Source organism: Lithobates pipiens, unplaced genomic scaffold (assembly GCF_037356315.1).
Source record: "Lithobates pipiens isolate NorthernLeopardFrog02 unplaced genomic scaffold, aLitPip1_a1.2 Scaffold_18, whole genome shotgun sequence".
Classification (NCBI taxonomy): Eukaryota; Metazoa; Chordata; class Amphibia; order Anura; family Ranidae; genus Lithobates; species Lithobates pipiens.
In genome coordinates this window covers 620958161-620972495 of record NW_027507758.1, presented here as the reverse complement: position 1 = coordinate 620972495, position 14335 = coordinate 620958161, and the positions used below count along the sequence as shown (strand labels likewise).

Below are 14335 nucleotides of genomic sequence, written 5' to 3'. Positions count from 1 at the left end.
AATATACTTTGCAGTGAGGTCCCCAACAGTCTTTTTGAAGAATTCCCATTTCTGTTCTGTGCCCATATGACATGTTCCTGACCACTGCACTCTATACACAGGACTGTATATGACATACCCCTGACCACCTCACTCTGTACCCTGGGCTGTATACAACATACTCCTAAAGAATGCACTTTGTATATGACATACCCCTGACCACTGCACTCTGTACCCTAAAGCTGTATATGATATATTCCTGACCACTGCACTCTGGGTCATTATTTAGGGTTAACTCTAAACTGATGACCTGTAAAAGCCTTTTAAAGCATCACCTATGAGAAATCTTTGGGCACCAAATATTTTCATCATTACACAGACACGCAATTTTTTTCTTCATTGAATAAGTTTTTTATTATAATTTTACTTATAACAAGATTGCGGTCATAAAATCAGGAAATAGTAAAAGGAAGAAATCCAATTGGTCAGGAAAATGACTTGTCTGGAATGTGGAGGCGGAGTAGTTATTCGTTTGTGTACAATAAAATACACAACGTGTTACATTATTATAACAAAGTATTGTAGAAAAGATCTCACCTTACAAAATGGGGAAAAGGAGAAAATAAGCTCAGATACTAAGGCCAGATATGTGAAAGAGGAGCACCTTAACAATTACCACCATTTTATTCTCCAGGGCCTCTGCTTTCAAAATATAATTGTCGGGGTTTTAACTAACTGTGCATCCTGGGGTCACACTCAGCAGCCAGACAAGCCCATCTGGAGGGACACGGAGGATGGCATGCAAACATAGCAGCCATGGCAGCCTACATTGACAAGTCAGGCAAATGCACGGCTGGGGGGATGCCAGGGGCTGCCATGTTTGCAATGACACTGGCAGTAGGGAATGCATGGGAGCCAGGTAAGTAAATGCTGCATAGTCAGATCTAGGGGGGTGCTGGAGTGGGTTGCATCGCCCCAGATTTCAATTGCGCCCCCCCAACCCCCACCCACAGCACATACATAGACTACATTCACACATCTGATTAGGGCCTGGGTGAATTGAAGCGGCAGCTCCTCCTGCGGCTATCAGTGGGTAGGTGTCTGCCGGCCATGATCACTATAATGACAGTTCACTGGCAGCCACACCTATTCTTGGCTCTCTACACAGCCAGTGATTACCTGCAGTGATCGCTGCTAAACCCACTTTGTGCTGATGTACAGGAAGACAGGACTTCAGGGAGTGACAATTCCCTCAGTCAAGACAGGAATACGCTTCTCCCCTGCGTGAGATCTCTGATGTCTGGAAAGATGGTACTTTTCTGAAAAACATTTCCCGCACTCAGGACAGGAATATGGCTTCTCACCTGTGTGAGATCTCTGATGTCTGTAAAGATTGGATTTATCTGAAAAAAATTTCCCACACTCAGAACATGCAAATGGCTTTTCTCCCGTGTGAGATCTCTGATGTTTGTAAAGATGTGACGTGTTTACAAAACATTTCCCACACTCAGCACAGGAATACGGCTTTACCCCCATGTGTGATCTCCGATGTATGGAAAGACTAGACTTGTGTGAAAAACATTTCCCACACTCAGGACATGAAAATGGCTTCTCCCCCGTGTGAGATCTCTGATGTGTGTAAAGACTGGACTTGAGTGAAAAACATTTCCCACACTCAGGACAGGAAAGTGGCTTCTCCCCCTGGTGAGATCTCTGATGTATGGAAAGATTGGATTTCTGTGAAAAACATTTCCCGCACTCAGGACAGGAATGAGGCTTTTCCCCTGTGTGAAATCTCTGATGTCTGGAAAGACTGGACTTATCTGAAAAGCATTTCCCGCAATCCGGACAGGAAAGTGGCTTCTCCCCTGTGTGAGATCTCTGATGTTTAAACAGATTACACTTCACTGAAAAACTTTTCCCACACTCAGCACAAGAATACGGCTTCTCCCCCGTGTGCAATCTCTGATGTGTGTAAAGACTGGACTTGTATGAAAAACATTTCCCACACTCAGGGCATGAAAATGGCTTCTCTCCTGTGTGAGATCTCTGATGAGAGAAAAGATGTGACTTGTTTGTAAAACATTTACCACAATTAGCACAAGCATATGGCTTTTCACCCGTGTGCAATCTCTGATGTATGGAAAGACTGGACTTCTCTGAAAAACATTTACCGCACTCAGGACATGAAAATGGCTTCTCTCCCGTGTGCGTTCTCTGATGTTTGTAAAGATGTGACTTGTTTGCAAAACATTTACCACAATTAGCACAAGGATATGGCTTCTCCCCCGTGTGAGATCTCTGATGTTTGGAAAGATTGGACTTCTGTGAAAAACATTTCCCGCACTCAGGACAGGAATACGGCTTTTCCCCTGTGTGAGATCTCTGATGATTGTAAAGAAAGGACTTCTGTGAAAATAATTTACCGCACTCCGAACAGGAATACACCTTCTCACTTGTGTGCAATCGCTCATGTTTGTGATAAGTGGATTTGCTTGAAAAACATTTCCCGCACGCAGTACAGGAGTACGGTTTTTCTCCTGTGTGAAGCCTTTGATGTGTGACAAGAGTTGATTTTAATGCAAAACATTTCCCACACTCAGAACAGGAATACGATTTCTCTACTGTGTGAAGTCTTTGATGAATTTTAAGATTGGACTTTTGTGAAAAACATTTTCCGCACTCAGTACAGGAATATGGCTTCTCCCCTGTGTGAGATCTCATATGCTCATTAAGAGTGGATTTAAACTGGAATCCCTTCCCGCACTCAGTACAGGGAAAAATCTTCTCTGTTGGAAGGACGTCACCGTCCCTCACAGTCTGAGGTTCCTCAGGATAAGAGGAATACGATGGTCCATCTACACTGTGTGGTGCCGGATGGACATTTGAGGTAGTCTGGTTTTCTCCTGGACTATACTGTGTGATGTCCTCATCTTCTACTTTACAGTCTGGAGACAAAGTGAGACAATCCTCTGAGGTTTTCCTCATCTCCCGTCCATCTACTAAAATAGAAATACAAAGATTATTACTAGACATGAGCTGATTGGTTCCCCTAAACCAGGACTCCGCCCACATCAGGCAGCTTTGTCTCTGAGGATCTTACAATTCCAAATGGGTCCTCTGATCTCCTACCAGATCATTTCTTTATTCATGGACCTTAGTCAGAGAGTGAGGAAACAACGAGAACTGTCTTTTATAGGAGTGACAGTGATGAGGGGATTATAGGACGAGTGTCCCCTCCCCCTCTATCACTCATTGCCATCTTCCCAACACAAGAAGTCCTGCACTTCCTTATTTAGTCCATGATTTAGTCATGAATAACAGCGGGGCTGAGCCCCACCAGAGGTCAGAGAGTGAGGATGGGGGGAGAACAACCAAGATGAAGACTGGACTGATCCTGAAGACTGCCGTCATTGGGTTATTGACTCCTCCCTCTCATTATCACTTTATTTTTAAGGTTCCAAAGTCTGAGAATGTTATCACATTATTATCAACATGTAAGAGTCTGAGCTCCAATCAAATCATCTGATATAAAATGTCCAGCTGGCAGGAAATTGGTGTAACAAAAGAGAATACATATTATGTGTATATATAGCAGGGGGTAGAGGGGAGAGAGCAGACGACAAGAATGTACAACGTATTGTATAAGATACAACAGATAGGACTATATAGTATCAGAATGATGTAATGTACAACATAGAGTATATAGTGCAGGGGTCAGGAGTATGTAATGTACAATATAAATTATATAGTGTAAGGGTCAGGACTCATAATATTGGTAATCAGTGGAAGCTTAAATGTTTACTTGCGACACGTTTCAGAGGTCCCACAGACATATCCCTCCACCCGGCACAGCCAGCAAATAACAGTGTAAGTAACACTGAGAGAATTTTGCAGTCAGCTGAACCCCAGAATCTCCATTAGTCCAGTCTAGATATATAAATTGTGTCTGCAACACAGAAGGAAGATTATCCGAGAGAAATCCAGGAATACAGGACGGGGAACACAGCTCAGGAAAGTGACCAGGGGATTATAGGCTAATATCACTCAGTCCTTGCCCTACTCTGGACCAATCAGTTAGCAGTATGGGTGGAGGAATGTATTTAGTGTTAATGACCCACCTGTGCTGATCTCTGTAGGAGTGTCCTCCTCTATAAATGTCCCCGTTATTCCATCCTCCTCCATAGACTGCTGATCATCCCTCAAATACCTCTCCTCTTCTTCTTCTGCTTTAATCTCAACTTTAGAATCTCTCAGGTTTCCACTCTGAATATATAATAAAAATTACATCAATGGTAACAATGCAGATAATATACAGATCCTAATGATACTATCAGTGATTGTTCCTCATCTACCTGATGACGGTGAGGGATGGTGTGATCTTCCTGTGTGGAATCCCGGGAATACAGAGGACGGGGACATCTCTCTGGTGGGTTCCCATTACTGGATCCATCTGTAGGAAACACACACACTGACGGAATACATTGTTTCTATGTGTTTATCAGATGATGGGGGATCTAGGTGGAGCCTCTGTACTGCTCTCTCCTTTACAATAAAGTCTCCTCTTACCCGGTGATGTGAGGGGCGGCTGATTGTCCATCATGACGTCCTTGTAGAGATCCTTGTGTCCTTCTAAATACTCCCACTCCTCCATGGAGAAATAGACAGTGACATCCTGACACCTTATAGGAACCTGACACACACAATGATACAGTCACCATCCAGACACATCCCTTGTCTGTTACTGGATAATGTCCCAGAATTCCCGGCACCGCTCACCTCTCCTGTCAGCAGCTCCATCATCTTCTTGGTGACTTCTAGAATCTTCTCCATGTTGTGTCTCTCAGGTTTTAGGGAGTCACATGGAGGCACTGTGATGGTCATATGATCACCTGACTTCAGAAGAAGAAATCTCTGTATTGGACAACCAAGAGGAATATCATGTTAAAAACCCAGAATCCTCCTCACCTCTCCGGTCAGGTCTGTGATTTATTAATAGAGATAAGAGTGATGTCATGTGACCTCCCAGAATCCTCCTCACCTCTCCGGTCAGCAGGTAGATGATCTCCAGGGTGAGGTTTAGTATCTTCTCAGTCATGTGACTCCGGTCCTCCTCCATCCTCATTGGTGCCATCATTTGATCGATACAGGTCTCCTTGTAGACGGATAACTTTGGGAAATGAAAGTAAGAATTATTTGGATGGTGTTGATCACACAATAATAGGATGTGGATGTGAGGGGGGTAATAGGAGGGTCACTGTTTATTTTAGAACTACTGCCCCCATGGGAACACATTTAGTTTGGACTATTTATTTAGAACTCTTGTTGAAGCCAATAAGGCTATATACTGTATTAATGTAATGATATTGTATTAATCATAGGTGCATGCTTGACATTACTTTAGTAAGGCTCCGTTACCTTCAGAAAGGCCTAGAAACCTTTAGTTTTAATGAAACATGAAATCTTGCAAACTAGTAACAAACAGAAAGACATGTCGGCTTAACCTTCTAAGTACACAACAAGCCCCTTTCTAAATCAACATGATAGCTTATTCTGCCTGCTTACATTACTTAGATTAACCACTTAACAACCGGCCCATAGCCGAATGACGGCTACAGGGCGGTTGTTTAACTCTGGGAGGCCGTCATATGACGTCCTCCCAGAATTCCGCTCTCGCGTGCCCCCTGGGGCGCGCACTCCAGAGCATCCATGACCGCCGGGTCCATAGGACCCGGGCGCATCACGGATCACGGTAAACGGCCGCTCATCACGGCCGTTTACCACGTGATCGCTCCGTCAAGTGACGGAGCGATCACTTGTAAACAAACCGGCATCATGTTATGACGCCGGTTCCTCCCTCCCCCTCTCTGTACCGATCGGTACAGCGGAGGGAGAAGAGAGCGGTGTCAGCAGCGCTGTGGGCTGCATCTGCAGTGCCCACATCGCTGCTCACAGAAAATTAACCCCTCAATTCCCTGCCATTACTCTGCAATACCCTGCAACACCCTGCAATGCTCTGCAACACCCGCCAATACCCTGCAACACTCTGCAACACCCGCCAATACCCTGCAACACTCTGCAACACCCTGCAACACCCTGCAACACTCTACAATGCTCTGCAACACCCGCCAATACCCTGCAATGCTCTGCAACGCAATACTCTGCAACGCCATACTCGGAGATACCCAGCCATAGTCGGTGATACCCTGCAATACCCAGCCATAGACATCCCCCCTCCCGCCGCCCTCCGGTGCTTCTACCGACTTGCCAATACGATCAAAGCCAGAATCTTTTTTTTTTCAGGCTTCCCAGCTTAGAGGTGAGATGTGGGGTCTTATTGACCCCATATCTCACTGTAAAGAGGACCTGTCATGCCATATTCCTATTACAAGGGATGTTTACATTCCTTGTAATAGGAATAAAAGTGATCAAAAAATGTATTTTTTGGGGAAAAAAATGTCAAACTAAAATAAATAAAGTAAAATGAACAATACATTTTTTATTTTTTTTTAAAGCGCCCCTGTCCCCATGTGCTCACATGCAGAAGCGAACGCATACGTAAGACCCGCCCCATATATGAAAACGGTGTTCAAACCACACATGTGAGGTATCGCTGCGAACGTTAGAGCGAGAGCAATAATTCTAGACCTCCTCTGTAACTCAAAACATATAACCAGTAAAAAAAAATTAAATTGTCGCCTTTGGGGATTTTTAAGTAGCGACGTTTGGCGCCATTCCACGAGCGTGTGCAATTTTGAAGAGTGACATGTTAGGTATCTATTTACTCAGCGTAACTTCATCTTTCACATTATGCAAAAATTGGGCTAACTTTACTGTGTTTTTTTTTTTAAAGCACAAAACGACCACCATTGTATTCTCCAGGGTGTTTGCTAAAAAAACATATATAATGTTTTGGGGGTCTATGTAATTTTCTAGCAAATAAATGATGATTTTTACATGTAGGAGAGAAATGTCAGAATTGGCCTGGGTGCTCCAGAACGCCTGATGGCGCTCCCTGCATGTCTCACACATGTGGTATTGCCGTACTCGGGAGTAATAGCAGAATGTGTTTGGGGGTGTAATTTGTGGTATGCATATGCTGTGTGAGAAATAAACTGATAATATGACAATTTTGTGACAATTTTGTGAAAAAAAAAAAAAAAAGTTAAAAAAAAAATCTTGATTTTGCAAAGAATTGTGGGAAAAAATGACAACTTCAAAAAACTCATCATGCCTCTTACTAAATACCTTGGAATGTCTTCTTTCCAAAAAGGGGTCATTTGGGGGGTATTTGTACTTTTCTGGCATGTTAGGGTCTCAAGAATTGAAATAGGCTGTCAGTACTTCAGGTGTGATCAATTTTCAGATATTGACGCCATAGCTTGTGGACTCTATAACTTTCACAAAGACCAAATAATATCCACCAATTTGTACTTATTTTTACCAAAGATATATAGTAGTATAAATTTTGGCCAAAATTTATGAAGAAAAAAAATTACTAATCTGCTAAATTTTATAACAGAAACAAAGAAAAATTCATTTTTTTTACAGAAATTTCTGTATTTTTTCTTTTATAGCACAAAAAATAAAAAAACGATTAAATAACACCAAAAGAAAGCTCCATTAGTGTGAAAAAAAGGACAAAAATTTCATATAGGTCCAGTGTTGCATGACAGTAATTGTCATTCAAAATGTGAGAGCACCGAAAGCTGAAAATTGGTCTGGTTATTAAGGGTGTTTAAGTGCCCAGTGGTCAAGTGGTTAAATATGCACTATTTGAGAAATGGTAAAAGATTAAAGAGGAAGTAAACCCTGATGAGTTTACTTCCTCTTTGATTCCCTGCAAAGGCAAAGCATAATGGACTACTATGCATAGTAGTCCATTATGTGTCACTTACCTGACACAGGAGGCAGCGAAGTCGCCGCTGTCCCCTGTAGTCCGCCGCATCCATCTTGTTGGTGGGGTCTCGCAGCTCCGCAGCTGTCATTCGGCGAAGCCGCGATGACGTCACTCCTGCGCATGCACACGGGAGTCGACATGCGCGGCAGCTCCATTCTTGGAAATGCCGCGCTCAGTGCGCCTGCGCACCGCTGTCTACGGCGCATGCGCCGTAGACAGCGGTGCCCGTTTTCGGGCATATATCTCCTAAACCATATAGGTTTAGGAGATATTGCTTGGACCTACAGGTAAACCTTAATCTAGGCTTACCTGTAGGTCAAAGTGGTTTGTAAGGGTTTACAACCACTTTAATTAAAAGCGTTCTACCTTAAATTGTACTTTGATATGATGTGTTCTGATGGGATGAAATCAATAAAGATCAATATAGATTAAATCAATAAAGATGAATCATCTTTTAATTACGTACACTGTGGTAGTGTGGTGCCTCTCCAGGGGAAGGACACAGGATTCTCACCCAGGCGGGTTGAGCGGCTCCAGGGGGTTTGCTTCTTTGGGACGAAACTGGCTTTTTAGTTTCCTCATTATTTAGGAAAATCTGCTTTGGGACCTGGAGCCCGGGGATTTCATAGCGATCCGGGTGAGATGAAATCCCCCCAGTCCTGGGTCCTGATTGTGTGATCCACCAGCCCATGGACTGGTCAGGTGTGTGCTGGGCTATTAATAAACACCTGACCATGGTTCTGGACTCCACCCTCCCAGAGACCAGGCTTGCAAGGGAGAAGCCAGAGAGTGAAGGTCTGCACTGAGAAAGCCAGAGACCCAAGCCTGAGGTTGCTGACAGGAGTCAGGAGGGCTCCATGTGGGAGCCTGAGCCATGGTGCTGCTGCTAAAGAGAGCCAGGTGGCCTATATATCAAGCATAATGTACAAGTGAATGTGAGAGATGACATCACTAAGGGAGCTAGGAAGGAGGTAGAATCCTTATGGGTAGAGCTCCAAAGGGACGAAGCTAAGGGGAAAATAATGCTGGGAGTATGCTATAGGCCCCCTAACCTGAGGGAGGAAGGGGAGACTGATCTCCTATCACAATTTGGATTAGCAGCAAGGATGGGAAGTGTTATAATGGAGGATTTTAATTATCCAGACAGACTGGGCGGAGGGAACCGCGCATTTATCTAAGGCTCGCCGGTTCATAAATGTCTTGCAAGACAATTTCATGGTTCAGATGGTAGACGCACCAACTAGAAATAAAGTTTTACTGGATCTACTGATTACCAACAATACAGACCTCATAACGAATGTGGAAATACGGGGCAATTTAGGTAACAGCGATCACAGGTCAATTGTCTTCAGTATAAATCACACAAATAGGAAACATAAGGGGAATACAAAGCCGCTAAATTTCAAAAGAGCCAACTTCCCTAAACTACGAACCTTGCTAGAAGGCATAAATTGGGATAAAACCTTAGGAACAAAGAACACAGAGTAGAGATGGGCTTGCTTTAAGAGCATATTAAATAAGGGCATTAGCCAATGCATCCCATTGGGTAATAATTTTAAAAGAGCAGACCAAAGTCCTAGATGGCTTAACTCCAATGTAAAAATGCATATAAAAGCAAAGGAGAAGGCATTCAAAAAATATCAGGTTGAGGGATCATCATCAGCATTCAGAATTTATAAAGAATGCAACAAGAAATGTAAGGGTGCAATAAGGACGGCTAAGATAGAACATGAAAGACACATAGTGGAGGAGAGCAAAAAAAAAAATCCTAAGAAATTCTTTAAGTATGTAAACAGCAAAAAGGGAAGGCAGACCATATTGGCTCCATAAAGAATGAGGAAGGACATCTGGTTACAAAGGATGGGGAGATGGTGAAGGTATTGAATTTATTCTTCTCCTCAGTCTTCACGAGGGAATCAGGGGGGCATCAGTAACCAAAACTGCAGTGTTTGTCCTCAAGACACATCACAGGAAGCACCTCCATGGTTAACAGAGGACAGAATTAAAATTAGACTTGGGAAACTTAACATTAATAAATCACCAGGGGACCAGGTGGCTTGCACCTGAGAGTACTTAGGGAACTCAGCAAATAATTGCTAGACCATTATTCCTAATTTTTACTGACAGTCTACTGACTGGAATGGTACCAGCGGATTGTAGAAAAGCCAATGTAGCACCAATATTTAAAAAGGGCCCTAAATACATCCCTGGGAATTACAGACCAGTTAGCCTAACATCAATAGTATGTAAACTCTTGGAGGGGATTATAAGGGACTATATACAAGATTTTAGTAATGAGTACGGTTTCATTAGCAGTAATCAGCATGGATTCATGAAGAATCATTCTTTCCAAACCAATCTATGAAGAGGTGAGTTGCCATCTAGATAAAGGAAGGCCCGTAGATGTGGTGTATCTGGAATTTTCAAAAGCATTTGACACAGTTCCCCATAAACGTTTACTGTACAAAATAAGGTCCGTTGGCATGGACCATAGGGTGGGTACATGGATTGAAAACTGGCTACAAGGGTGAGTTCAGAGGGTGGTGATAAATGGGGAATGGTCAGGAGAATGGTCAGGAGTGGGTTATGGGATCCCCCAGGGTTCGGTTCATAAACGACCTGAAGGATGAGGTAAACAGTTCAATCTCTGTATTTGTGGACGATGCTAAGCAGGGCAATAACTTCTCCGCAGGATGTGGAATCCTTGCAAAAAGATATGAACAAATTAATGGAGTGGGCAACTACATGGCAAATGAGATTCAATGTAGAAAAGATATTAGGGCTGATACTGATTAAAATTTTCGTGTTCGATTAATCTATTTTTTTTTAATCGACTAATTTCGATTAATTATAATGCACATACAGATCCAACTACTTTTAGCTGATCTCCTTGCATTGTAACTCGGCATAAGTCAGGGGTAAATGTGGTATACACTATATACAATCACCCGACACTAGTTTCCACAATCCATGACTTAACTTCACAGTTCACACAAATACGTTTTAAATTCAAACTGTAGCACTGACGTAAGTCATTTTTTTTTCTTCACAGTAGCGTGACAATCCCTCCACCTCCGGTCTAACTAATCACTCTCGCCTTATGGCATGGACCCCTGTGCAAACAGGTGGTCATGCAAGTGGGTATCAAAAGGGTTAACACGGACCATATGCCTCTCATGTCTCCTTAGATCTCAGCAAGGACGCCAGGTCATGGGTAGAAAGAAAATATCTAAGTGCTCACTGCTTAAGTATAAGATTTAATTTTTGTGTTCAAACACAAACTACTCACATAAAGATGATAAAAACATAGCATGTAAAGCCGACAATCGTGTTAGTTCTGTAGGGTAGCAGCGGGTGACGTCATGCGTAGCACCTCCGCCGTACACGTTATGTTCAATCAGAGCTTCAACATCACCGGACTCCTCCCCCCTTCCCTTCGTTAGCAGATGGAGGCACTTGGGGAAGGGGGGGGGAGTCTGGTGACGTCACAAACATCTCCGACGGAACTCCTTGAAGACCTGGGAGCCGGGGAAGAGGTATTTTGATTGATCAAAAAAATTATAGATTAATCAAGGAAGTAATCTTTAATTTCCACAGCCCTAAGAAAAATGTAAAATAATGCATTTGTGTGGTAAAATATGAATGCAATCTATACACTGGGGGGGGGGGGGGGGGGGAGAACCTCTAGGATGGAAAAGGACCTGGGGGTCCTAGTAGATGATAGGCTCAGCAATGGAATGCAATGCCAAGCTGCTGCTAACAAAGCAAACAGAATGTTGGCATGCATTAAAATTCCAGAGATAAAACGATAATTCTCCCGCTCTACAAGACTCTGGTCTGGCCGCACCTGGAGTATGCTGTCCAGTTCTGGGCACCAGTCCTCAGGAAGGATGTACTGGAAATGGAGCGAGTACAAAGAAGGGCAACAAAGCTAATAAAGGGTCTGGAGGATATTAGTTATGAGGAAAGGTTGCGAGCACTGAACTTATTCTCTCTGGGGAGCCTTGAGAGGGGACATGATTTAAATATACAAATACAATACTGGTGGCCCCACAATAGGGATAAAACTGAAGGGAGTTTAACAAGACACGTGGCCACTCATTAAAATTAGAAGAAAAGAGGTTTAACCTTAAACTACGTAGAGGGTTCTTTACTGTAAGAGTGGCAAGGATGTGGAATTCCCTTCCACAGGCGGTGGTCTTAGCGGGGAGCATCGATAGTTTCAAGAAACTATTAGATAAGCACCTGAACGACCCCAACATACAGGGATATACAATGTAATACTGACATATAATCACACACATAGGTTGGACTTGTGTCTTTTTTCAACCTCTCCTATTATGTAACTATGTCTGCAGCCTCTAACCATCTCCTGTATCGGGTCTGCAGCCTCTAACCATCTCCTGTATCGGGTCTGCAGCCTCTAACCATCTCCTGTATCATGTCTGCAGCCTCTACCCATCTCCTTTATCATGTTTGCAGCCTCTAACCATCTCCTGTATCATGTTTGCAGCCTCTAACCATTGCCTGTATCATGTCTGCAGCCTCTAACCATCTCCTGTATCATGTCCGCAATCTCTGACCATCTCTTGTCTTGTATCATGTCTGCAGTCTCTGAGGGAGAGCCTGGAGAGGCATCAAAATTGAGAGCCCCGTCCGGATGGGGATCACGGAAGGAGTCAGACGTGTGTGGACTGTGGAGAGGAAACCATAGGATAAAAACAGAGCCACCAACCTTGAGCTTCCTGACTGAGCCCTGCACGGTGCACCTGAAAGGAGATCAGTAACGGGGGGGTCACTGATGTAAGGGGGGAGTGAATACAATGTAATGTAAAGGGGCACTGATATAAAGGTTCCCCCTTATATCAGTAACCCCACTTACCTTAGTGTATTCACTCTGCGGAAGGTGGACTCTGGTCACCAGAATCCCACCACATCAGCTTTACATCAGAGTCTGCAGGATTCCCCCTTACAGTGCAAGGGGGGATGCTGCAGACCCCGATGTAATTAATAATAGAAACCCCCTAGGAGTGGGATTTTAATGGCAGTACCAGACAGCAAAATATGTATCATATGAAAATCATTTTATTATACAAAATAGAAAAATACATAAAAATACAAAAACACGGATGCATGATGATACAAACAACAGAAGTGAACCTAGACAGAGTACATATGCCTGAACCCAACGATGTTTTGGAGATACAACATATTCTCCTTCATCAGGGGTTAATTGCGGGGAAGAACTATATCCCAGTCACGTAACAGAGCGTATCTGAGCATCCGAAAATATTAAAAACCATGAAGAAACGGGATTCGTGCAGCATGGGATTGCCCCCAGGTCACATCCAGGGTGAGGGGACAGGAAGCTCTGTGTCCAGCTGCTGGCTATTGTTTCATGGATCCTCATGATAGGCTTTTTTTCTGCTGAAGTTTTTTTGAGCTTTCTAATCTATGGACTCCAGCTGCTCCTATTTTTTCCTCTTAGTGCTGCTCACCTGTATGCTAATAGACTTTGGAATTTAGATTCCAGGTTGTTTTTAGGACCTCAGTGCACACACTACTTTCCTGGTGGTCCATGATTTGGGCCCCCAGGCCGATTGGGGGGATAGGCTTTGGAGGGGATTCGGGTATCCCCTTTTGTGGTCTTTGCCCCCCTCCACAGTCGGTCTTCTTTAATTATCTGTGACTTATACAACTGGCCGATGTGACCTGGGGACATTCCCATGCTGCACAAATCCCGTTTCTTCATGGTTTTTAATATTTTTGGATGCTCAGATACACTCTGTTAAGTGACTGGGATATAGTTCTTCCCTGCAATTAACCCCTGATGAAGGAGAATATGTTGTATCTACGAAATGTCGTTAGGTTCGGGAATATGTACTCTGTCTAGGTTCACTTCCGTTGTTTGCATCATCATGCATCCGTGTTTTTGTATTTAAAGTGGGGTGCCCCCTAAAAAAAATAAAAATAAAAAAAATAAAATAAAAATTAAGACCTCTTTCACGCCGAGGGCATTTTGCAGGCGCTATAGCGTTAGAAATAGCGCCTGCAATCCGTCCTCAAACTGCTGCTCCATTGTCTCCAGTGTGAAAGCCCCGAGGGCTTTCACACCGTAGCGTTGCGCTGGCAGGACGTCAGGAAAAGTCCTGCCAGCAGCTTCTTTGGGGCGGTGTGTTTACCGCTCCTCCACCGCTGCTCCCCATTGAAATCAATGTATTACCACCGGCAAAACGCCGCTATTGCGGCGTATTGCGGGCGGTTTTAACACTTTCTCGGCCATTAGCGGGGGTAAAAGCGCCCGCTAGCGGCCGAAATGCGCTGCAAATCTGACGGTAAAACACTGCTAAAGATAGCAGCGTTTTACCACCGACGCTATAGGCTCTGCGGTGTGAAAGGGGTCTTAAAGTCAGCAGCTACAAATACTGCAGCTGCTGACTTTTAATAAATCGGACA

At 43.7% G+C, this 14335-nt stretch overlaps 1 protein-coding gene across 1 annotated transcript in view; it reads right to left on the bottom strand.

Annotated features, from left to right (window-relative positions):
• Positions 1-14335, bottom strand: part of LOC143986854 (uncharacterized) — a 218624-nt gene that overhangs the window by 63500 nt on the left and 140789 nt on the right. The window contains 7 exon segments of the mRNA XM_077485262.1: positions 1184-1251; positions 1254-2981; positions 4101-4245; positions 4335-4432; positions 4549-4672; positions 4759-4893; positions 5021-5233. Coding sequence (XP_077341388.1) covers positions 1184-1251; positions 1254-2981; positions 4101-4245; positions 4335-4432; positions 4549-4672; positions 4759-4893; positions 5021-5233 — 2511 coding nt within the window.